Here is a 27,507-nt window from a genome sequence, read left to right on the forward strand (position 1 = left end):
GGGAAATATTGCTCATATTATCACCAGAAATTTTTCTTGACAGGCATCCAAATCCCATGTCCATACCAAAGTTTTATCTTGATTTAGTAACTAGATAAAGAAGGTAGCTTCATTTGTATGAACAGTTTTATTTTTTTCAAATATGTGTGTACTTGGACGCCCTTAAATTCCCTGAGTAGAAAGAAATGCTTTCCACAGAGCTGCTTATTCGGAGTAACCCACATCAGGGCTGACACATGAAAAATGGTGAAATTACCGAAGGTGGTCCAGCCTGAATAAGGACTACCTTATTAGTTCAGGTACCTGCATCTCTCTAATTTTCATATTAATCATGTGTCCATCTTGCTCTGAAATAGGGCCATCATGCTTCATGTCAGAATTTAGCATGTAAGTAAAATTCATAGTGCTTCAAATATAACTTGAAAATATTTGTGTGGAGAGAACAGAATGACGGATCATACAATCACTAACAGAAGGAGATTTCCTAAAATATGCATTTTCAAGCCTGATCAGGAAAAATGGTATGAAGACATTTATGAAACCAATGGTGGCTACCTAGATCTCTTATCCCCCCAAATCAACAATAATATGGTGCTTATGTCTAAGAGGAGAGCTGCTGCACAGTATAATATAGGAGTTACATATTTCTCATCAATTTTTACAGTTTCCACTGATTAAATATATATTGACTCATAAAATATTACCATCACATCAATTGCCACCAGATATAAGCGTATGTCCTTTAAGTATTAACTAGCATATAAACACTGGAGGCTCGATGTTTAGAAGCCATAATCTAGTACCCACCATTTCCAAATTACTCTAATGCATTAGTAATCTCATGGAAAGTGTTTCCTCTGCACTAACTGGGCACCAAAAGAAAGAAGTAGGGGTGGTAATCTCTAAATAACTATTTCTTTGGGGGAAGCTAAATATTGCTACATAGTCATGGTAAATAGTAGATTTATTGATGTAGGGAAATAGTTAGTGATGGGTTAGCTTTTCCCATATAATCCCAATAACATGGAATCTGAGATCAGTCCCATAAACTAAGCTCAATAGAACTATCCATTAAAAATTCAAATGAGCAGCTGGAGGAGAGTTGGCTTAGTGATTAAGAACACTGGCTACTCTTCCATAAGACCTGGGTTCGATTCCCAGGACCCAGGTGGTGGCTCACAACCATGTCTAACTCCAGTTCCAGGGAATCTGACCACCTCCTTTGGCCTCCACGGGTATTAAACACAAATAAGATACACAAATATACAAGCAGGCAAAACACCCATACATATAAAAATAACAATAAATCTTTCTTTAAAAAATGAAATTCAAATGAATATAAAGTGCTCCTTTAGAGAACTTCCACCATCAATGTGATCATGTATGAAAGCAAGCTCCATATCTGCATACACTTTTTCCCAGGTGCACCTACAATGCTATCTACTCCCTCCTCTCTTCCACAGAGGATAATCACTAAAATTCTACTTAGCGCTCAGGTAGTACCTAAAGGCACTAAGAGCATCAGCTTAGAACAACAACAGTAAAATATCTGGAGATTCTTAACAACCGCCCTGCTCTAGAAATAAGAAAATAAGACACAAGACAAATAGTTCTGTTTTAGCCATCCTATCAGTTTGTGAAGATGCTTTCCAGACTATTAAAACCGTCTAGTAACTGATGGGTAATTGCTCTTCTGCTGACTGCAGCAGTGTGCAGCAGACATGAGCTGCAAGAGAAGCCATCCTTCCTTCCTACTGCAGCATGCAGAACTTGCTGCTCCTACAACGCCTAATGTTCATGGCACAGAGTCATCTTTAATGCAAACACACATTTTCTGCCTTGCCTCTCTGTTTCCCATTATAACACAACACAGAAACAGTGTGCATTTCATGCCGTCCCTATGAGGTTTGCATAAGCCATTCCAACTCAGACTCAATACTGTATTGCTCTCATTACAGTGGATAAATATTTTAGAGTTTAGGAATTAAATATTTTATTTTTCGGTAGGCTCTCTGCAACTATTGTGAACTTTCTGCAGTTTCTCCACTCGTAGGAAATCTTCAGGGTTTCCTTTTGAAAATGCTAGGCTGTTAGCTGTTTCCCCACACAGGAGCAGATCAGAGCCAGCAAATAAGCTCCATCAATCACGTTATACTTGGTGTTAATAAGAATATTATGTTTCTTTATGGGAAGGTGCTTTACCATAGGCTTGTATCCTTTATTATAATAAAAGTTTACAAACAGAAAAATGAATCAAGTAAATGATACATTGCTAAATATAAAATTTCTCACTTCGGTTTTATAATACTTAGCATAGGTTTTATTGGCACACATCTCTTTACTTGACACAGGTATTTCTCATGCTAAATGAAGGCGCCAATCCTAAGAGCATGTTCAGAGCTGTTTGGCTGAAATTTTCCACAAAACAAGTAAAGAAGCTGTTTGTACATTTGCCTTAAAAGAAGTAGACTAATTATGTCGACTGATTTATTAATTCACGAAGTTCTTTGTCCAATTATTAAAAGTACAAGGAGTTCAGGGAGCAATTTAAATGTCTAACACACCTCAAAGTCTTTCCCTTTTTTTTAAAGTTAATTACAATTCTGAGTAACACTACTCTCGATAGACCCCTCAGGTTCAGCTCAGGCTTAAATAAAATCATAACAATAACATTACCTCATTGGCCAGCTCGAGGAGCACAGGGGCTGCTCCGTTTTTCCCCACACCATCCAGGTACCTAGACAGACAAAGGCAAGTGGTCATGCAGTGACAAGGAAAGGCCAGCACAGACTTGTTAGTGTCCCCTGTGTATACACATTTCTCCTGGGCAAATGCCATGCTCAAGTCCTGTTAAAGCGTGCTCCCATCACAGAAAAGCAGTGAAGGGAAAGACAGCACAACTGCTTCCCTCAAACCAGCCAGCTACGGAAGGTGAGGCAGAAGGCATAACCACACCAGTCTCCACTGCTTCGTAAACTTTGAGAAGTAAGGAAACAGAGATTTCTAGACTCCCATTCACATCACTCTATGCCACACACAGCATCTCATAGGAAGGAGGAAAGCTGGCTTTCACAGCTTAAACAAAGCATGCAGGCATGTCAGCACCCATGCCACTGAGACCTTACACCTCTGATATCATCTCATCTGCCCTAGATTCCTGTAATCACCTCCAGCCTTCACCACCAAACTGCACTTCACCAAGCCAATAAGCACTAAAGCCCAGGTTCTCCCAGATGTGGAACATGGGACGGTTTGTTTTAACCAGACTTTGAATGTGGCATCTTCCTCCTCTAGGAGCTCTGAACACGCATGTTCGATCCCAACACTACATGGTAACCACTTACCAGGTACTGAGGTTCTAGATAATATGGAGCTTTTTGCTGTTGTTCTACTGATGGCTGGACCTAGCAATTTACACATGGTAGGCATGGAGTCTACCACGGAGCTCTTTCCCTACTCCTTTTTTTTTTTTTTTTTTTTTTTTTTTTTTGCTGTTTTGAATTTGTGACATGGTTTTGCTGAGTTGGCAGGCTGAGCTTGAACTCACTATGTGGTCCAGGCTGACCTATGTTTCTCCTGCCTTAGCCTGGGATTACAGGCCTGAGCCAGGATGTATGGCCATAATCCAGTTCCTGTCCACTCTACTAGGCCAGCCTCATCTCCAGCACTGTCTGCTACACTTAGCCTTCACCTGTGGTAACTTGACATGGCTCTAGTACTATGGTCTCCAGTCCACCATCCATGAATTAACGCCCCTTCATGTGCTAATGGGAAGCAACCTGAACGTCTCTCTATCAGAGAACACAGAATGATGTACTGCCAAGCTACAGAAGTCCACCCATCTACAAGATATGTTCCAACATATTCAGTGAATGCCCAAACTGATACAGGACTCTGAACTCCACATGCATGATGCTCCTGTGTGTGTGTGTGTGTGTGTGTAGGTGTGGGTGTGTGTGTGCATGCTCAACATAAGACTAGCCTATAATTCAGAGTAAGATATTTATAACTGAACAACATTCTATAATAAAATTTATGTAAATGTGGTTCTATTTCTCTCTTACTAAACTTTATTCAACTTTCCTGTGATAACTGTGTGAGATAACACAGGCCTATATGGTAAGAGGAAGTGAGATGACCGATAGGCACTGCAACCCAGCTGTAGGCTACTACTGTTCTGACAATAGATCAGCAGGGGATCATGGAGCAGATGACCACAGATTACTTGAGCCATTGATAGCAAAACACTGGAAAGAGGAGGACTAGTTTACTTGTCTGTCTCAAACTCATCTCCCAGTGTAATGCTGACAGGCTCATCAGGGAACTAGATTTCATTCAGTTTATGATATCTACCTCAATTCTTGTCTTATAAAAGATGGTTATATAGTATATATGTATATATACTTTTTTCTCTACTAATAATCAAATAACTTTTAAATCCATATTAGACAACCTATCCAATAGGGATATTTTCTCGAAAATGTCTTATTTGATTGGCTATATTAAAGTTCTTTGTTGATAATTTAAAAGAAATAAAGTCAATAAATGAGTTCTGCCATATAACTGCCAACAGCAAATACTGTATTATATAATAACAAAAGCAAGACAGAGTCAACACCAACTATAATAATTCAAACCAATGTACTTCCCACATACGGTGGCCCTTCTTAACTATAACTGTATTAGGTAGGAAACATATGAGAAAATAGGGGCTTCAGAAGCATAGGTGGGAGAAAAGTTAAGTGTGGGTTTAAAAACAGGTCCAGAAGCAAAAATGGGGATAAAGACAGCCCCCTAAAAGACAAAAACAGAACCCAAAACTGAGCAACAGTGGCTTAAAAAGAAGAGCCAATGGGAAATAGGTAGGACGAGAACTTCAGCCTATACTTCCAGTGCGCTAACAAGTATGCTCAAAGAATAAAATAATTGACCTGTGTATGTGGCCATGTCAAACCAAATAAATGTGAGAAACGCAAAATCTCGAAGAGCTCCAACCCTGGGTCCAATATTTAACAGTATACCGTCATCGGGGTAGCTTTAGGATTCAATACTTAACATTCATGTATACTTCAAGTACTTTTGAAAGCTCCGGGTTAGGCCTTAGTCTGGACTCTGAAGAAGCAACAGGAAAACAACCCTGTCTCTATCATCACAAAGATATGACAGTCTCCAGACAATAATACAACAAAACAAACAAAAAATGGAAAACATAATATGTGCTATGATAACACTTAAAATTAGGTGAGTTGGTCAGGAAGCCCACCTCCAACAGAGTGGCATAAAGTGAAAGAAGGGTTAGCCAAGGTGTGTGTTTCAGGGGCAAATTACTTACACTAGAGAACTGCTGTTCTGAGTCAAAATTGCATAGTTTCCTATAAGAGGTGCATCCATCACTATATTGACAACACACAATGGAAGCGTCAAACAAGTTTAAACCAACAGGAGCTGGTCAAACAGCAACCCCAATGTACACCGTCTACATACATTCAATAAGCACAAATTCTTAGTGCTGTGAGTACAAAGGCTTCTTGCTAGCTTATAGGAGGAAAACAACCTCAAGGCATTGATGAAATATATTCAGGCCAGCACAGTGACACACTTCTGAAGCGGCAATGCTGGAGGGAGGTAGATCACAGAGTCAGAGAATTGCAACAACCCTTTGGTCAGCCAGTGGATCTGAACCACTCAGCTCCAGAGCCACTCAGAGACTCTATCTCGAATAAGAAAAAGTGAGTAAATAAATAGGTGAAGTTCCATCTGAGAAACACCTGATGTCATCTTCTGGCCTGGACACTCATGTACACCCACAGTCTCTCTCTCTCTCTCTCTCTCTCTCTCTCTCTCTCTCTCTCTCTCTCTCTCTCTCTCTCTCTCTCACACACACACACACACACACCACACAAACATTTACATATATCCCACACATAAAAAAGACCCTTAGAGAAGAACAATTTTATAATATCTGACTAGAAGATCTGTGATCATGACATTATGTACTTATTTTTAAAACAAACAGCTGAGTTGGAGCTAGAGCACAGTAATAGAGCTCTTCCCCAGCATGCACAAGACCCTGGGCTTGACTCTCAGTCTAAAACACAAAACCCTATAACTGTCACTATTTTCTCTCTTTTTAGGATGTTCTCTGCTTCCCAACAGACCAGTAAAGGTTACTCTTAGTCCTAAACAGGGTCTGTTTACCATTATTCCAGACACTCCATACAGATAATTGCCAGAGTTGGGCTAGACTCTGCAAACACACTTCTGCTGACACTTCTCTTATCTGTTCCACACAACAGTTGAAGGCAGGTATTGTGTCTTTTACACACATGCATGGGCAGCTACCAGCAGGACAGTGATGTGCAGTAAATGGGGCTACTGGCCATTTAACCTCTTTCCTGCTATAACAAAACCAACCTGAGGAAAGACCTATTTTGGCTCCCGGCTTTGAGGCATGGCCCGGCTCAATCACTCAGGTCTGAGGTGAGGGATAAATCATGGCAGGAGGGCACGGCCATGTCAGTCAGGAGGCCGACAGGCAGGAAGGGGCCAGGGCAGTATGTAGGCTCCAAAGACACATGCCCAGTAACCTACTGAATGGTGTGACCCGTACATATGACAATTTTGGTCTCTGGTTATTCCGATCCAGAAATGCCCTCACATTCATTTAAAAGAGAAGTGTGTTTACTCTCTTTCCAGGCATTGGTCATCTCACTCAAGATTAGCATCGGAGTGGAAGCGATGTTCAGAGAGTTTTATCATGCACTGTTAATATCAGGTCTCAACAATTCTCTTCTCCATGTCAACATCTTAGAAAATTCAATTGATCCAATTTTGTATAGCTACTAAAGTTGTTTCCTGAGCCAGTGTGGTTAGAAGTGATGGGAGATAGGACTGCCAAACTTGATACTGATGGAAACTTACAGATCTGACCATCTGTGATGGTCAATAATTATTGTCAGTTTAATTGGCTTTGGAATCACCCAGAGCTGAGTGTATGAGGGTGCTGATGGTATTTCCAGTGGGGAACAGAGGAGGGAAGGCCCACCTGGGATAAGGATAACAGGAGGAAGTCATCTGAGTACCAGCATCCCCTGTTGTCTGTGAGGAGTTAGAGCCACACCTATTTGCTGAATGAACTCTGCCATGCAGAATACTTTCACAAATCACAGGTCAGCATAAATCCTTCCTTCCTTAGGTTACACTTGTCAGGATCTTGAACCCAGTGACAAGAAAAGTAACTAAGAGCCTAACCATATGTGAGCATAAAAGCCTATGTGAGCATTTGGAAGAATCAAGATAAATTCCACCAAAAATGTTCCTGTATGGGAGTAAAACAGCACAGTGCAAAAGGCTAGAGAGCTGTTTTCGAATGAACACACGCTGTCTGCAAATATCCAACAGAGAAGATTTTGACACCAAGGCAAAAGCCCAGGAACACACTTTCTACTGCCATCCTATGTCTTGGTGAATCATCATGGTGCTCTCATGGTAACTACTGTCATAACCAAATGACAGCTAGAAGGTAGCTTTGGAGGTTCTCATACTGCTGCCAGGAACATAACCAAGACGCTTCTCGACAGTAATTTAGCAACATATAATCAATTTCTAAATGTTCACATTGTTTGTACCCATAATTACACACACAGAAATCAACCAGTGCCGATGAGTCAAGCACCGAGGTGTTTACCACAGTATTATTTACAGTATCAGGACACTGGGGACATACTCAGTTCTCAGGAGAATAACCTGGGAAATTCAAGTCTTTTACATTGTAAAGTAAGGCAACTAATAAAAGAAAAGGCTTTTTACAAAGTAATATTATATCACATACATTTTTCCATAATAAAATCCAGGAGTGGTAGCTGCACATATCCTATGACCTCATCTATGTAAAAATGGGTTGTCAGAAGGCTGGGATGAAACTTTAACCAGTACTTATCTCTGAGTGGCACAATTATGGGCATTCATTCATTCCTTTCTGTGCCATCACAAATGTGCTTAATTTTCACAGCAGGTGGTATTATTTTCATAAAGGAAAAAAATTAAATAAGTTGTTACTAACATTTTCCCATTGCTTAAATATGTGTGGATAAAACATAAGTTGCCTTTATTCTAAGAAACCTAGAAAACAAAAAAGAACCTCTTAAAGCCAGCGTACCTTGGCAAAATGTTTGCCCTGCATATTTACAGCGACAGGCTGGTGAGGCTGGTCTGCCTGAAAGGTAACAATATGGCTGGCTCCCACAGACAGACACAGGGGAGGACTGGCAATGGATCAAGACACTGGCGGGGGGATGGTATTTCCTCTGAGTCTCTATTACTGGTTTTATTCAAATGTTTTAATGCCTTATCATAACTGCGACTCTAATATTTAAAAATATAAAAAAATACATTTTTATATCCTCATGACCACCCACTCTACTGTTAATTACTCAGTAACTATACCTATTTTTTTTTATTTTTAAAGTAAAACTATCCAATTAATAGGAAAAAAAATCACATATCAATAATTACTTAACACATTAATTTTTCATTGCTGGAACTGAACCTATGTCTTTGTACAAGCTAAGCAAGTGTTCTACACCACTGCAAACCAAACCCTCATTTTTTTTTTTTTTAATTATTGTGAAACAGGGCCTCACAAAGTTACTGAGGCTGGCTGGGAACCTGAGATCCTCATGCCTCTGCATCCCCAAAGCTGCAATTACAGGATTGTGCCACTAGGCTTGGCAGGCCCCCCCACACATACATACACACACACATACATACGGGGGGGGGGGGTGTGTTTATTTGAATTAGTTTGTAAAAGTATATGGTTTTGAAGTGATTTAATTGACAGTGACTTTACAGTGAGAGGAATGAGTGTGAGCATCCCTATCACTACCTGTCAAGCCCCTCACTTCCTCTCCCACCATAGAGGGCTTTAAATCTCAACATGGCCCTGATTTCATCTGACAGACTAGGATTATAAAGTTGACAAACAAAAATATTTTTTCTTTTTCTACAGATGTGGTGATGCAAGCCATTAAGCATAGTCTGAGGCAGGTGAATTGCCAAGTCAGAGACCAGCCCGGGCTGCATAATAACCTCCTGTCTCAAAACACACAATTATTTCTTGGCATGTAAAAAAAAATAACATTTAACTATTCAATTTTATTATTATCTAGGTGCCAAAGCATTTGGAGGTCTCATAGAACTATTGTAGGTCCTGAAGAACTTAAATGTAATTTCATTAAGGTAGCTATGACTTTCCTTGAACTGTACAAAGACTTGTTTAGAGAAGAATTCTAAACACGGTGTACAGGGGGTCATCTACACATTGTTAATATCTTTACCTACTCAAATCAAAGGGAATCTTTTATGAGTAGAGTGAATGACTTTTTAAAAGAAAATCCAATTTCAATAGCTTCTCGATTCTTTTTTAAATTTTTTATTCAAAAACTTGCTAATAGATAAAAACACCACCCACCCAAATTAGCTAGACCCCAAAGTTTGTACGATGACCTTGTAAGAGACACAATCTCACCCTATCAGAATGTCTCTCTTCAACAAATCTGATAACAACTGCTGGAGAAATGTGGAGAGAAAATAATCCTTACTTGTCTGTTGGTGGGGTACAAATTAATACAGTCACGTAGAAATCAGTTTGGAGAGTTCACAAAAATTTTAAAATAGAACTACCATATGCCCCAGCTCTTTCACTCCTGAGCCCAAACCCAGACTCCAGACTCTACCATAGAGATATTCGAACCCCATGTTTATTGACGCTTTATTCACTATTGCAAGCAAAATGAACCAACCTATTTGTCCACCAACAGTTGAAGGATAATGAAAACTTGATGCATATCATTACCATTTATTGTTATCTACTTAGACATCAAAATAATGACAACAAATGTCAAAATTAAGAAAATCGGAACTATCTTAAAAGTTCTGTTTATCTCAGAATAACAAATAAAGCTGAAATTTAAATATTCTCTGAATACTATTATGTTGGTTTAACACTCAACATTTTTATCAAAAACATAAAGCCCCCATTAAAAGATGACAGTTGTATAAAATGATGTGTCTTCATAAAGTGCTTATTTGATGAAGGTCTATCTTAAATACCTGAAATGGCTAACCCAACAGATAGGAGGCAAAATACTACATTGGATTTCAATTCTATGGTTTTTTTTTTTTTTTTTTCAGTTTGCTGATCTGGATAAAAAATAAATGAAAACTGCTTTGAAAACTTGCACATATACATGTGGGTCATATGTACATGTGAACGTATACATCCCTAAAAGATGTGGTTTAATTAAACTTTCAAGTAACCAAATAAGATTCAGTAATAACTGGCTTCCTCTCATATAGGACATGTGCACAAACCTACATTGACATCGTCACCATATTATCCACACATGCCAAAGAAAGCACTTAAAAACTTACTGACAAATATGCTAAAAGTTTTAAATAACAGTCTTGAAACTATAAAAAAAAGTCAATTTAATGACCTAATTTATTCATAATAATTACCACAATCAATAGGTACTGTGATACCCTCTAGTGGGGCAGGCAGGTCATACCTCTGGTAATAACTTTCAATCGCTTCTGGTGTGTGATGTTTGGCGTGTGTCCTTTTAATATGTTTCTGAAAAAAAAACACAAAAAATTTTAATATTGTGTCACATATCAGGCTCAAGGACAGCAAACACATATTTCCTCACCCAGTGGCGAGCACACAGGGCAAATTGGTAAGTAATGGCTTGCGGACTGGAGTGGCAGCAGAATTTCCTTTGCAGCTACTACATCTATGCATTTTAATCTCCTGCTTGGCTGGGATGTCTTCAGACCGTACCACAGTACAGTATATATGTAAAAGCCACCAGGGTCATAGTAATTGAATCTAAATAAGTTTGCTTAGGGCTGCAGAGGGCAAAGGAAAACTTGTTCCCTCTTTCAACCTTTGTATTAATTTTCCCTCAATTCAATTCCATCTAAGTCCTCTGCACTCGGGTTTTACAATCCAATTGCCATATTTAACCAGGAAGAACATTGCTTAAAAACAACTTATTTGAAAACTACAAAAAGTAATTCCATAGAGACTTGCCACTTGACTGACACCTGTCATCTCATGATAAATGACTCCATTTTCTGCCTCTCTTGCCTTCTGCCACTCCAGCCGTGGTCATTTATCATCATCTCTGTCAGCAATGGGAAGCAGCACTGACAGTGCAAGTCAGCAAACATTTAGCACATGGAGCCACGCAACACGGGGAAATTATTATTGTCAGAATAATAATGGTTTAGCATAATTTATTACAGGTCCACCAAATAAGCAAAGGCTAGATGTTATTAGACAGATGGATGGGTAGGCTTGGCAGGCCTCCACTGAGACGCAGGCGGTGCTTGATGTGGAAAGGAGAACATCCTCCAACCCAATCAGAGAGCTGGCAGTTCAATTACAAAGAAATAAAGGGACATTCATCATTCAATTAGGCACCTGTCAACCCTCACAAAGGAGAAAACTTCTAACCTGGTACTCCTGGGAGAAGATGCTCAGCAGAGTGGCCTGCGATTGACTGGAACAAATAAAAGAAGGACAAAGTTAATTACTGGAGTGCACAGCAAAGAAATAAAAGAGAAAGGACCTTCAAAGGTAGGCCCGCTGCCCTGTAATCCAACAGAACACGAAAACAAGTGTGGAGAAGTTGTTCCAGATGAGAACCTCACACAAAGGCTTCCTGCTGTGAGGTCAAGGAGAGAGGAAGAGTGGATGGGGAGGAAAAAAAATGGTCCTGATGCAGGAAGCATAGCACTTGGATTCTCTGCAACCTCAAGATGGCTGCATCGTATCTGTACTATAAAATGGGGCTTTATTCTACGAAGGAACACAGGAATAAGGTTTCTTGTCACAAAGAAACGAACTACTCTAGGGAACAGTAGGAGCACATACTTCACTGAGTGACAGCATTCCCAGGTATATCTTGCTGGCTGTCCCAGTTTCATGGGGAAACAATAAACAATGGTCTTTATTAGGGGCAGCACAGGCCAGTGGGGCACTCTCACCTACTGACAAGCCCTGAAAACAGAAGCCCAGGCAGCAGGAAGTGGCAGTCTGCAGAGGGCCTCACTCCCAAAGGCTACAGCTAACCAGGATGCCATGGTTTGTACAAAACAACCTGGGAAACATTCTCCAGACATAGGGAGTTTGCTTCTACAGCTGTCCCCTTTAGGGATGGCACAGAATTTCTCTCAAAGCCATCAGCATCCACTGCTGCCTTCTAGCTGCCCTCTGTTGGGGAGAGCTGCGGGCTGTGTTCCTGCCGCCCCAGCTCCTGGTGGCCTGGCTAGCTTATGCCCCGAAATAACAACACACAAACTGTATTCTTTTAAACACTGCCTGGCCCATTATATCTAGCCTCTTCTTGGCTAATTCTCACGTATTAATTTAGCCCATTTCTAATAATCTGTTAGCACCCCAAGGTGCGCTTACCGGGAAGATTCTAGCCTACATCCATCCTGGGTCGGAGCTTCATCGCATCTGCCCTGGGGAGCAGCGGCATGGTGTCTTAGCTCACTTCCTTTTCCTCCCAGCATTCTGTTCTGTTTACTCCACCCACCTATGTTCTAACCTATGAGGGCCAAGCAGTTTCTTTATTTTTTAACCAATGACCTTCCTCCATCAGCCCTCGGACACATCCACCATTGATAATGGCTACTTCTGATACAGTCTTCTAGTAAACGCAAACTGAAGAGACTGTTCTTGAAATAATTTGACTTTCACAGTATGCCAACACTCTGTGAACATTATTTTCTTTTATTTATGAATGAAACCTTCCAAGTGTATCAGCAGTTCAGAGAGCTTGAAATAAAAATACCTCCACATCTGCCTGCTCACTGCCAGTGCCCGCAGCTTCTGGAAGCCATCATGGGGTTTGCTTCTGACCCTCCCCACCAGGACCAAATTATATGAGGAGGTTTAAAACAAACAACAATAACAATACAAAAATATAAAAACCCTATAGGGCCAGCAAGATGGACTGGTAACTAACGGTACTGACAACCTGAGTTCAATCCCTGGGACTCACACGGGAAAGAGAGGCCTGCCTGCAAGCTATCCTTTGATCTGACATGCATGCAGCCATACAAGTAAAAATATATCACATATTCAACACAAACACATATAAAAATAATTGTAGTAACGCCATCCCAGCACTCTGGAAACCGAAGCAGGAGAACTGTTTCAAGTTTGAGGTCTGCATAGCAAGTAGGAGACCAGTGTGAGCTACAAGGGTGAAAATCCATCTTGTGGGAGGGGGCCAGGAAGAGAAGGAAAGGCAGAAAGAGAGAGACAAAAACAGATTGGGGACATCTCATTAGTTGGGGGAGAGCTATAGATGTTCACCAAAGTGGACACTTAATTAAAGAACTACTTCAAGCCGGGCAGTGGCGGCACATGCCTTTAATCCTGGCACTGGGGAGGCAGAGACAGGCAGATTTCTGTGAGTTCGAGGCTAGCCTGGTCTATACAATGAATTCCAGGACAGCCAGAACTGTTACATAGGGAAATCTTATCTCAAATAATAGTAATAATAATAATAATAATAAAAGAACTACTTTATTATGTCAAAAAGTACTGAGAAATGACCTAGAACAATTATAAATTCATTAGTCAAATTTTTTTTCCAATTTTCTTTTGAAGTTGGAAGCCATCTTTAAAAAAAAACCTAATTGTATGTATGTATGTATGTATGTATATTTGACTTGCCTGAACTTAACATGTAAATCACATACCTTGGTGATAAAAGCTTCTGAAAAAGATGCCAAAATGAAAGTTCAATCTGTATAAACTACTTTACAAAGTAAAATGCTTTAGATCTATGTACGATTAAGAGACCTCTTCTCATAGCACAGAATAGATTGATGCTATGAAGGATTTCACAGTACACAAAACGTACACTTCTAGATTTCAAAAAATATGATAAAAACATTGGTTGGAAAGACAAAAGATGTCAAGCGTGGTGGTGCATGCCTTTAATCCAAGCACTTGAAAGGCAGAAGCAGGCAGAACTCGGAGTTCAAGGCCAGAATAAGAGCGATAGTTTGTGGAATATACTGCGAGAGGGCAGGTGTGGGACAGTGGCTAGACCAGCTCCTGGAGCAAAAGGCAACGGGCTGTGGAGCCTCCCCTGCAAGGCAAGGGGCTGTGGAGCCTCCCCTGCAAGTATTTTCACAGTGAGAACAAGTTTCTCCACATGCAGTTTCCTGCATGTAATTCACACCACGGAAAGAGTAAAGCCCAGGCTGCTTCATGTCCAGTTCTGGGAGGTCAACCCCCCCAACCTCTCCTACCCCCCCAACCTCTCCTACCCCCCCAACCTCTCCTACCCCCCCCAACCTCTCCTACCCCCCAACCTCTCCTACCGCACTAATATCCTTATTGCAAGGATGAAGAACTGCAGGAAGAAACATTAGTTTAAAATGCACAATGACTAGAAACCAATTATGAGTGAGTACATCCCATGTTCATCTTTTTGGGTCTGGGTTACCTCACTCAGGATAGTGTTTTCTATTTCCATCCATTTACATGCAAAATTCAAGATGTCATTGTTTTCTACCGCTGAGTAGTACTCTAATATGTATGTATATATTCCACACTTTCTTTATCCATTCTTCCATTGAAGGGCATCTAGGTTGTTTCCAGGTTCTGGCTATTACAAATAATGCTGTTATGAACATGAAACATCTAGATAAAGTGGTGAACAAAATTTACATCTAATTCTAGAACCTAAATTCTTAATTCCCATGATACTTGTGCCTTCCTACCAGTTCCTAGAAAATGGCTCTGCCAGCCGCGTAGGCTAACACCTCTGCTCAAGCATTTATGAGGTTGTATTATGACACAGACCACCTGACAGGTGGAACACGATTGAAGCCACAAGAGGTCAAATGACTTTATATAACATTTCCCTTTTTAGAAAATCAAATTGTACTTTTCCTTTAATTAGCCACATCTAATACAATTTTCTTTTTGCATTGAAAAATAAAGGGACTATTAACGGCAGCAAACAGTTCTTTGAGAGGTAAAAGGACGGTTAGGTACTTTCCATTATCCTCTCTACAACTAAGGTGCATTTTAACTACCACTACTGCCTTGGGTGTTTCTATCAGACTTTATGTGTGTTTTACTCAAGTGTTATTGCCACCTTATGCCTTAACATCTCAAGTATAAATGGTAAAAACACTTTCTAAGCTGTTAATCTTATAAAGCAATATTTAATAAAGTTTCCCACTTACAAAGAGCATACTCTGTAAAACCCAGATTCCTCTGCTAACAGCTATCTAGTCTACAGCCTACCAGTGTTTTCATTTTGCATCCAAAAACTATGGACAGACACAAAAGGAACTACAAATCTTAAATGATACACATATTTTTGTACTATTCTATCATCATAAAAGAAATACATTTATCCATTCTACTAGAATTATTCTTTTTAAATTATTGTGACTAAAACAAAAAACTACTGTTGGCAGAGACTGTTCATTCATTTCCCGGTTGCCCAGACCCGAAATAATCACACAGAAACTGTATTAATTAAAACACTGCTTGGCCAATCACTTAAGTGTATTGCTAGCTAGCCCTTATGTCTTAAATAAACCCATCTCTATTAATCTGTGTATCACTATGAGGTCATGGCCTACCAGCAAGGTTCCAGTGGACTCCATGGGCGACTACATGGCATCTGCCTGACTCTGCCTTCTCCCCTCCTCTATTTGCTTGAAATTCCCACCTTGCTCTATTCTGCTAAGCCACTGGCCAAGACAGCTTTACTCATTAATGAATAAAAGTAACACATATACAGAAGGATTTCCCATACCAAAATACCACATAGAATTGTTGTGCAGCATAACAAATTAATATATTTTAAAACATGGAAGAAAACCAGGTAACAATTTAGGTCAATACTATCAGCACCCCAAGGGACACCTAGGCAATCATTATCATTCCCTGTTAAGGAATGATTCTTCTGCTCTTTCTTTGATTTCCTTTAGTTTTACCATGAAAAGTATGTATTCTAGAAGTTAGTACTGCTGGGCACTTGCAAGGCAGAGGCAGGCAGAACTCTGTGAGTTCAAGGCCAGCCTGGTCGATAGAGTGAGTTCCAAGACAGTCAGGGTTGTTACACAGAGAAACCCTGATGTGGGATGTTCCTTCTGTATGTGTTTCTGGATTATGTATACTATTGTGTTTTCTTTAAATTTTTTGAATGTTAATGAGCTAACTACAGTGAGACATTTCATTGTACGGGCCTTTAAGCTAAATCAATACATATGTTTTAAAGATATCTTGATCTCAAAATTTGAGTCTAAGGATATGCTACTTTGAAAAGATGTTCTACTTTTGTTCCCACAGAAGATGAGAAGTTGTGGATTCCTTCCAGGCTAATGTGGTTGGATGGAACAAGACCCCCTGAAAGGTCTCTGTGAAGCACTAAAAATACTTTGTCCAACAAATAGCAAGAAGCAGTTTGGAAAAAACTATGCCAAAATTCCCAAAATGATTGTTTATAAATGTTTATTTTCATTTTTAAAACGTTGGTTATAAATGATTAATGGTCAAAATCAATTTCTAAAAAAAGGGGGTATGATATAGAGATGAATACTTTGCATTGGTATGGATCTTGGTCTATTGATACAAATTTAAAGTCAATTTTGTTATACTGTGGATATGTATTCCTGCTCTTGATTAAGGTATTGTGTTTGTGTAGTTCATTTAATAATGTAATGCATAATTAAAAACTGCAGATTAGTAGACAGTCGTTTATAATAGTCAAACTAGTAGTCATGTTAGGTTTTCTAGACGTAGAGAGATATATTTCAGATGGATAGGTATTCTTCAAATTTTTCAAAAACTGACACAATATGGCATTTAAAATGTTTTTTAAGAACTTAGACTTTTCTCAGGAGTGAGACATGTCTGCTTCTGGCAGCACCAATTACTTCAATAAGGCTGACGGGCATTAAAGAAACTCATTATGGAATTTGCCTTCAATGTGACAAGGCTAGCCATTTGGGCAAGAAACTGCTCTTGCCTGGACTGCTTAAAGGTATGTGAGTCCTGGACATGCAGGACTCACAGAAAAGTGACTGTTGAACTTTTCGAAAGATTGAATGGTCCTTCAGGGTTCCTGCTTCACAGAAGAAACTGCCAGACATTCTGGAGGACACAGAAGAAAGTAACTGACAAACTGCCCATATAGGAGAAACAATCTTTAAAATTTCCTGCTTCATGAAAGAGTCTGCCAGACATTTTGCAGGGCAAAGAAGAAAGCAACAGATGAACTTTGTCAGTACAAGGCAGAACAGATCTTCAAATTTCCGGATTCATTGAAAGGGAATAAGCGCTCAACAAATGATCTCAAGGGGATTTTCATAATCAAAGCTCCACACAACACTCTGCCACCAGGCCTCTCTGCAATATATGCTCCTCTGACTGTCCTTTTCTAGAAAAATCTTCGTCTTCTGGATTCCAGATTTGACTTTCCTTCCTACTGTCTCCCTGGCTGTCTGCTTTCTTTCCTGGGTTTTCCAGAGAGCTCTCCTCAGTCTTTTCCACTTCCACCCTCCATGTTAATCCAGCAGAAAGGGGCATCCTAACGTTCTCCCAACAACTACTTGCATGGTTCCCCACATGAATGTGTACAACAATGTACAGAGGGTTTAGAGCGATCCTGATCTTATTTAGTTTCTAATAAGGATTTCCCCCATTTGGTCACAGACATCTCTCAATCACATTCCCTCCCTTTCCCACAAACATGCTTTCAGTCCCTATATCTCCCTATTTGTTTCATAAATGCAGAGACATAAGCTAGGAATGCCTCGGTCCTTCCAGATGCATGCTTCTCCCTCAGGCTGGGACATCTCATTTGTTGAGTCTACTACAAAAGAAAAAGTTCGTTTCATGTCTGTCCACTCTTCCCAGTTCACTTCCCTTGCCCCCTACACCTACAGCTTCCAGGACAATCTCCAATTTACCACCAACCCCCTTCAGAGACATTTTGCTTATGTTGCTCTCTCATTTTAAAACCCTTGTAGTTGTCTATTGCCTACAGGATGATACTCCAACTTACAAGCCAGGCACTTGAGGACTCGCTTAACCAGACTTCTAACTTCAAACGACTCTTGCCAGCTTCAAACCCCTGTGCAGCTTAGATGCCACACAGCTATAAATGACCATGCTTGCTCTAGAGTCCACAATGCTCATCCCACTTTAATCTCCTTGGAAAACTCCCCTCTGGAGGTAATACATACTGTAGAATACTCTTACACACCACGCTGTCACTATTTACTCCAGTCATTAGTGTTAAGGGTATTTCTGGAGGGGAGATAGGGCATTTTCACATCAAGGTCAACCTTTTCCCTTTACAAAAGGACAGAAGCTAAAGACCACAGAGGTGAAGTAATTTGTCATAGGACACATGAAGCATTCTTTTATAGTAGGTGAGGCAAAGAAAAACCGTGTTGTATTACATGTGGAACTTAATGGTGTAATACTTTGTGATGTCATCACAATGATAGGAAAAAGGGAATATGATAAAATTTCAATGCAGTTCAAAAATGTCAGTAATCACCATGTACACATGTCAATGTGCATAAATTAAGTTGTAAATACAAATAAAGAACACACTAGAACATAATTTGTATCAACAACTGTCCTCAAACCCCAAGTCTGCACCTTCAAAAGCAACTCTTTCCTAATGACTGGAGGCTTTCCTCATAACTATTACCAGAGCTTTCGGCTGGTGCCACATTGAAGGTCCTGAACCTGTGCGACAAACTGCCACATATTCAAATTGATATGTCAGGATTTGTAGGGCTTTATGTGTTGAGTATGATTATAGATTTTATGAGGGAATAATTTTGTGCCTTAGAAAAGTATGGTTTTTATCATATACTGTCATTCAATGGTTTATGGTTTTTATAAAAAAATTCCTTTCCTATGATATAAATCAGTGGACTTGCTTTACAGGCAACTTTGTTGTAACAGTCTATTCTATAGGAAAAAGGAACTCATACTGTAAGTCATAAATATTCACATTATGAGAAAGTATATATTTATATAGGAATGAGGGAAAACATAACCAAAGAAAATGAACTTATATGACCCTTCCCATTCTTATTTAGTGAAAATATATAGACATAATTTTAATATAAGCAAAGAGCTTGAATAGACACATCTCCCAGTACATGCAAAATGTTGACCACTGCATTAGGGAAAGCAGACTGAACCCACTATAAAGGACTAACCCACACTGGCTAGAGTGACTATAAGGAAAAACCACAGATATTAGCAAATGTTGGCAATGATGTAGGGAAAGAAGAACCGTCATACAAGGGGAGCAGGTTGAAAATTGTGCAGATTTTTAGAAGACTTTGTTGACCCTTTAAAACATTAAACACAGAATAGGGCTGGGGAGATGGCTCAGCAGGTAAAAAGCACTGAGCTATGCACGCCAGATGACCTGCACTGATCCTAGAATCTACAGTACAGACAACTCCAAAAACCATCCTCTGACCTCTACGTACCACAGCGCTCGTGCATACAGATGATCTCTGGCTCCCTGGCTCTGCATTTGTCTCTCTCACATACACACTAATAACAACAATAAATTAAAAACATTAAACAGAGTTACACTATGACTCAGCAATGAAACTCCTTGAGATATGACAAGAACTGAAAATGTGTCCTCACCAAACCCCACATAAAGTGTTCAGGAAGCACTGCTCGTAATAGACACAGGGTAGACAGAAGCCACATGCCAATCAGTTGATGACGGATAACTGAAATGTGGTATATTCATATCCTAGAATATTATCTGATAGAAAATTAAGGATTGATCTACACTCTGACACAGAAAACCTTATAAACATTATACAGTCAAACAAACAAACAAACAACCTCTGATCACAAAGGCCAGGCTAGATACTACAGGATTCCATTTATATGAACTGTCCAGAATAAGAAAACCCACAGGAACCAAAAGTACATTAGTGGTTGGTTGCCAAGGCTGTTTGCAGGAGACAGAGGGTACTTGCTAATGAGCATGAGGTTTCTTTTTAGAAAGAAAATGCTCTAAAATTAGGTCATGGTGAGGACTACTTGACTTCATGAATATACTAAAAATTACTGAATTAATCGTGTGCTGTTTTAGAATGGTGAAGCTCATACTACGTATCTAAAGAAAATAAAGATTAAAAATTAGTATGAGGTAGTGGCATGGGTAAGGGAGATGTCCTTCCTCCTCCATCCCTTGCTACCTGTGACAGGTGAGAGAGCTGGTTCCCCCCCACACACACACACATCCATAGAACTGCTGCAGCAGCCAGAATAAAGGGTCCTGCACCTCTCCTGGGCAAAACAGTAGAACTGACCCTGGTGGTGTGAGTGTAAGCATGGCAGGATCTGGGGGCCTGAGAGCAGGAGAATTAGCCCTGCCCCTTGCTGCAGGCTGCATTGGCTGAGCTAGCCACAGGGTTGGAGAGCTACCCCTGGTAGTGATCATGAAGGAGAGTTGGCAGGTTGACCAACTCAGCTACCACCCAGGCCCAGAACCAGGACTATAAGTTGGCTCACCCCAACATCTACCGCAACTATGAACTGTTGGAGCAGGTGAAGGAAATGGACCTATAGATTTAAAACAGCAGAATCTCCACAACACAAAACAATAAGAGGACATCCAAGAGGTGCCCCAGAGACAGCCCATTACTGGTGGTATAGCAGACAACAGAAGCCTTGAACTAGACCAATGACTGACTCAAATCTATGAACATTTACAAGTAAAAATGAACGGACTATCGAATAAACTGTGCAACTCAATGGGCCATTCCATAGCTTCCAAGATGAAATTCTTCTCCTATTTATTTATTTATTTATTAGTGGGAGGTTTGTAAGGGCAGAAATATTTTTCATAGATATAAGCAAGGCGATGGGGCGATAAGTAGGATCGGGATGCATGATGTGAAATCCACAGAGAATCAATAAAAGTTGAGAAAAAATGAGTATGAAATCAAAACTATTTATTTTTCCTTCCTGTGGCAGTTCCAATGATAAGAATTACCCCCATCTCCCAATATAAAAACACAATTTTAATATGATCTCCCAATTGGGGAAGTCATTATTTTTCCAAGGTATATGTAATTTTTCCCTGACTTAGGAGAGTTTTCAGTTCATAAGAATAAAACCTTGATAAATTCTGGCGCATACCTTATGTGTTCCACAGACACTGACCAGTCAGGCATGTGAGAATTATCACACTGGGGCTGGAGTACTCCTCAGTAGAGAGCCCTTGCCTCATGTGAGCTCTGGCTTTCATCCCAGTTCTATTTTTAAGAAAGAACAAACAAGGGACACTGCCTTTATTCAGAATGTATTTAAAATCTAAAAGGAAAAGTCAGTATTTCTTGATCTTTGTTTCATGATCTTTAATATGGCTTTCTATAAATTTACTTCCATCTTGAAATCCTATGACTAGCAGTTCTCTGCTTTTTAGTATTTTTGTTTTGCTTTGCTCTAAAGCAAGGTCTCTCTATGTAGCCTAGAGAAGCCTCAAAGCCACGCCTGCTGCCTTGGTCTCCAGAGTCCTGGATTACAGATGTTCTGGCCTCACCTCTTGCTCTCAGTCCCAAGTTTGACTACAGCTCATCAGAAAATTGTGCCTATGTCCTTATACCAACCAGCAGTCACACTGAAACTGGACTCTCTGTGCAGGTCTAACTAGGCAAAGAACCAAAGCCACAAGTTGTTTATTAAGATTTCTAGTAATTAAACTAATTTAGACCATAGGATAAGAAAACAGAAGGTCCCGCCACAATGATATCACTGCTGGAACTCAAGAAGCCCACAGGTAACCTTATTTTTCTAATATAAGAATGAATCCAGATATTTAATAAAGATCAACCAGATAGTCACCTGAATAACTGACTTAGGATACTATGTGCATATATACAGATATGTTTTAATAAATAAATAAGAAATTAGTCCAATTCACAATACCAATTCAAACACTGAGTTGGGTGTTGTTTTGTTCATCTGTCATGTAAATCAGGCCTTGAACACACTCGAAGATGACCTTCAACTCCTGCTCCTCCTGCTCCATCTCCTGAGTACTGGGATTCCAGGTGTGCACCATTGTGCCTTCTTTGTGAGTGCAGGGATGGAGCTCAGGGCTGTAAGCATGTTCGGTAAGCACTCCACTGACTGAACTATGCCCAAAGCCCTCAAGTACTGATTTTTCTTTTTAGGGGCTTTCTGCCTTGAACTAGGCAATCCCAGGAAATGATACAAGCATGTTTGATAATGTATAAAGTCCTTATTCCCTCACCTCTTTCTCACAGCTACAAACTGAATTATGGCTTTAGGTCACAAGATTTTCATCACAATGGCCTAATGTTAAATAAAACAGAGTTGATCATATTCTTAACATGAATTTGGCTTCAGAAAGGTATCTGAAAAAGGACATGTTTAAAATACAAAGTAAGATACTAGGGAATAAGTTTTAACTTTTATTAGTGACAAAAAAATTATTTCTCGAATAATGTTCAGCAAATTGCATTAGTAACTCATGACGTGACTGTCAATGGACAGCTGTCGACCTCTAGCCAACACCATGTGTTCCATCGCAACCTTTCAGTTTTCACCTATCCTCAGTGGGGCTCTTAAATAGAAACGTGGTACCAAAAAGCCTTGTTAGCTTTTAAGTTATTAAGTACTACAAAAAATGATTAATTCCAATTTACTACAACTAATTTTCTAAACACAGTTGCTTTAAAAAAAAAAAAGCCCTCAAGTGAATCAATTTCACTTTCTCAACATTTTTGTTTTTAACAGTGTGTGTGTGTGTGTGTGTGTGTGTGTGTGTGTGTGTGTGTGTGTGTGATGTTGGAAATCAAACCCAGGGTATTCTGGTGACAGGCCAGTATGTTATCACTGAGCTACACAGCCAGGGCTTCAGCCTTACTCTCATACAAAAACAAAAAAAGCAAAACATATAAACAAACAGAATTCTATAGCCAAACACTGGTTTCTTGTGGCTGTTCTGAAAAATTAACACAATCTTGACAGAAATTTATTCTCATAGTTCGGGGGACCAAAAGTCTAAAATTAACATTACTATACTCAAATTGATTTTCTAGGCAAGAATGTATTCTGTCTCGTTCAGCTGCTGGTGGCTACCAGCATCCTTAACTAGTGGTTGTTGCATCATGAAAATCTTCATGAGAAACATCTTCCGATTTCTCTGTTCCAGCTTCGCATTGGCTTCTATGTATGTGGGTGATAAACCTCCTCCATCTCCCTTTTCCAAGGATACATTCATTCTGTATAGGGCCCACCTAATGCAATAATTCAGGATACTTTCTTTCACTAAAACCCTTAAGTTAATGATATCAGTAAAGAGCCCAAATCTCTATGACACGTATAGGTTCCATAGTTTAAAACATCACATGCTTAAAAGGACTGGATTTTAGTCTACCATTATCTACCCTCTGATCCCAGAGATTCACATCTGTCCCGCATATAAAATGCATTCATCCCAACCCAATGTCTCACAAAGTCTCAACCTACTATGGCATTACCTCAGTCCAACATCTATCAAATCCTAAACTCCTCAGATTTTATCAAAAGCAAGTGTGATGTGACTCTGGACACAATCCACTCTGACACACTCCTAGCTTTCAAAGCCCTTTACACAATTGTGTAGCACATTTCTGTTCTGAAAGCACACAGACAACCACGAGGAAAGGACAAGCAAATGCCTTCACACAAGAATAGGCGTCTGCAGCAATGCATACAACAGCTGGATATGTTTCGGTGTGCAATTACAAGGAGCCAAACACAAGGCAGAATTCACTTTTTATGGCACCTGGGGTGGAAATGTACATACATACATCAGAAAACAGATCAAGAGTTCCTAGGTGATGAGTGTCGGGCAACAGAAAGGGACAAAGGTGGTTTTAGGGAATATTTTGGCTCATTTGTACTACTATAACAGAACAACCCAGGACTAGGAAATGTATAAAGCACATAAGTCTATTTTTCACAGCTCTAGAGGCGGGGAAAGCCAGGGTTGAGGAACTGGAAGCTCACTGTGTGGTGAGAGCTAATTCTGTCTCGAGATGGTACCTTACACTTGTGCCCTCCAGAAGAGCAGTGCAGTGTGCTCACGGCAAAGGAACGCAAGGGCATGAACACACTCCCTCTTTATTTCACCGTGCTTACATTTCTAACCATATGCACATGCATAAGAGAGCCCTGGACACCTTGGAGCTTGAGTTGTAGATGCCTGTGAGCCATCTGATATGGGTGTTTAAGAACTAAAGCCAGTCTTCAGCAAGAGCCGCATGCATTTTTAACCACTGAGCCATCTCTCCAGCCCCCTCACTTGGTCCCATTAATAAGGCCTCAACTCACCTATGAGGGTCCTGCCTGCATCAAGTGATGACCCCTAAATCACAGCCTCTTTATACTACCACATTAGATTTCAGCACTCAGATTTTAGGAGATGCACTCAGATCACAGCAAGGGGAAAGATGTATTCTACATTTAGTTTATGGTTATGATGATACAGCAGCTATGCTTACCAAAATTCTCCAAAATACGCATAAAAGGGTTAATTTAACACATGAAAATCGATAAAAATTTAATAAAAAAATTAAAATATTTATAATTGTCATGACATTTTATCTTAATCACTATTCTATAAACTCAAGCTTGGTTGATACAACCCATATCATGTGTACATATAATTTGTATAAAAGATAATATTATATGCATCATTTACACATGTAATTTTAACATATCATATATATATAAAATCCATAAAAACAGGGGATGGAGAAATGGCTCAGTTTTCCAGAGGAGTCAAATTTAAACCTCAGCAATTACTTTAGGGTGCTCACAACAGCCTGTAATTCCAGCTCCAGAGAATTCAATATGCTCCTCTGACCTCTGCTGACACGTACTCGTGCACACACAAATTTGGGCATACACACACAGAGAGAAAGAGAAGTAAATAACATTAAATATGTACATATATATAAATCTGTAGAACTCATTTTAAATAAGATTATATTAGAATCTGATTTAAAATACATAAATATATTTTTTAAAAGATAAGAAAATAATGGAAAATAAAAAAGGAAAAAGTTAAAAAAAAAAAAAAACCAATGACAATACTTACATAAGAAAATGAAACAGTATTCCAGTCATGACCACAGATGAACCCAAAGAGTCACCCCACGGTTACCCTGAACTCATCCCAAAGGATTAGTAGGTGCATGGACAGAATGTTCCCATGTTGAAGCCACAATCCCTAATGTAATGGCACCTTCAGAAGAGCTCCATGGAAAGTAACCAGTGAAGTCACAAAGTAGGAAATCATGGTGGGATAGTGGTATATAAGAAAAGGGAGAGGGGACTGGACCCAGGCACACTCACTGAAAAGAGGACATGGCAAGAACGGAGCCATCCCCAAGCCAAAAAGAGGGCCCTCACCACAACTGGACCATCCTTGTACCCAGACCTCAGACTCGCAGCCTCTGAACTTGTAAGAAACTAAGTTTCTACGATTTCAATTCCCCAGTCTAACGGATTTCACTAGAGCAGGCAAAGAAGACTATGATGCGCTACGACTTTACACAAGAGGCCGCACTGTGAGATGGGTGATCAATCACTGACTCTGCCAATATTTTTAGATGGGTAATTAATTCTTCAAGTTCTAGGGCTGAGCTAGGCTGTCTTAAGTTTAAGTCAGACTCTATGCCCACAGAAGACCAATGTGAGCTCCTATCCTCTTTGTCCCATACACTGGGTCTCATGAACCCATCTGGCTTTATTCCATGATGTCACATTTTCATCTTATTTTCTAACGGTCCCCAGGTTTGCTTCCACTTCAGATGTAAGTACATCCTTCCTTTCAACATCCTCCACTCATGAAAATCTTCAAGAACCCTATTCATTGGGTCAACTCTGCTATCATGGGGGAAAATGGCAGAGGTGAGTTTAATTGTGTGCCCACAACATGGTCAGTCCATGCGTAAAAAACAGTTCCCTTCCAGCCTTTTCACAGAGTACGTTCAACGTAGTTTAAAATCTCTTAAATATTTCTTCCCTCTCTTTGTGTACAGTATGTGGACTTTTCTCCAAACCTGTCTTAATTTAATAATTATACAGGTCTCAAATAAAACTGATAAAGATGACACGGGCAGTGGTGGTGCACGCCTTTAATCCCAGCACTCAAGAGGCAGAGGTAGGCGGATCTCTGTGAGTTTGAGGCCAGCCTGGTCTACAAGAGCTAGTTCCAGGACAGGCACCAAAAGCTATGGAGAAACCCTGTCTCGAAAATCAAAAAAAAAAAAAAAAAAAACTGATAAAGATGATTGGCCCACTTTCACAATTGTTATGACTTGTACAAATAGTAGCTATAATCACGATCATCTTTACTATATTCATCCCAAATAAATCCTGGGTTTTGTTGTTGTTTGCTTGTTTGTTATGACAGGATTTCTCTGTGTAGACCTGGCTGTCCCAGAACTCATTCTCATTCTATAGACCAGGCTGGCCTCGAGATTCGCCTGCCTCTGCCTCTGCCTCCTGAGTACTGAGATTGAAGGCGTTCACCACCAACACCCAGCAAATTCTGTTATTTTTTAACATAACAATATTAACAATCTTGTAGTCCTTTCATTAGGTCTCTTTCCAATCCAACCCCAATTTACCACGCTCATGATTTTCATTTAACAAGGAAATACAGCAATTAACATAAAAGTACCTTTCAGTACTTGCAGGGTCACACTCTTATGAGAACAGGCAAAGTATCCGAAACCTCAGCAGACATCATGTTTTCCCTGCTACATTAACCTGAAAGAAGCGCAGATTTTCAATCTTCTCTAAAAACATCACCATGATATGGACTATAATTATTCCACAACCACGCACTTTAATAATAAATGCTGGCAATGATAAAACAACAAATGGAATGTCTTCGGGTGCATTAAGCCTTTCCCTTATGAAACAAAATTTTAAATCATACCAGAGGCCTTTTATTCTTGATTCACAATCAGATCCCCTTGACAGTCACTCTGAGCACTTAAGCTGACTCCAGTAGATCCATCTTAACACTGCTGGAAATCTTTCCCTGCTTTCCCATGTATCTTCAGGATACCGGCAAATGAGCAGAGATGGAGTTCAGTCATCAAGACAGCACTAAACACGCAGACTTTGCTCAGTGTGAACTTTGCTACAATATTCCTGTGTGTTACTTCTTCCCATTTCTGTTGAATTCCAATAAAGTAAATACAGACTGCTCAGTAAATACACACTGCCGTGGCGCTTATGATAGTGAATATAACATCATGGACAGAGTTCATTAGGATCCAGGCTCCGCTTCACTTAGCCACCACTGTGATAATAAAAATAATTCCATGATTTAAGAAACTGAGAAGAGGTGAAGTATTTGATCCGAA

General features: G+C 39.8%; 1 protein-coding gene across 2 annotated transcripts in view; it reads right to left on the reverse strand.

Annotated features, from left to right (window-relative positions):
• The window catches only part of Cdin1 (CDAN1 interacting nuclease 1), a 215,709-nt gene that overhangs the window by 147,618 nt on the left and 40,584 nt on the right, over positions 1-27,507 (reverse strand). Inside the window, exons 1-4 of one of the 2 annotated variants that reach the window (XM_057780762.1) lie at positions 21,251-21,292; positions 11,519-11,564; positions 10,569-10,633; positions 2,677-2,737 (exon numbers count right to left, since the gene is read on the reverse strand). In XM_057780762.1, coding sequence (XP_057636745.1) covers positions 2,677-2,737; positions 10,569-10,633; positions 11,519-11,564; positions 21,251-21,285 — 207 coding nt within the window. In that variant the 5' untranslated portion in view covers positions 21,286-21,292. Of the gene's footprint in view, positions 1-2,676; positions 2,738-10,568; positions 10,634-11,518; positions 11,565-21,250; positions 21,293-27,507 lie in introns of those variants that run through there. The other variant, XM_057780761.1, reaches the window with a different exon arrangement.

This window comes from Chionomys nivalis, chromosome 9, assembly GCF_950005125.1.
Source record: "Chionomys nivalis chromosome 9, mChiNiv1.1, whole genome shotgun sequence".
Classification (NCBI taxonomy): Eukaryota; Metazoa; Chordata; class Mammalia; order Rodentia; family Cricetidae; genus Chionomys; species Chionomys nivalis.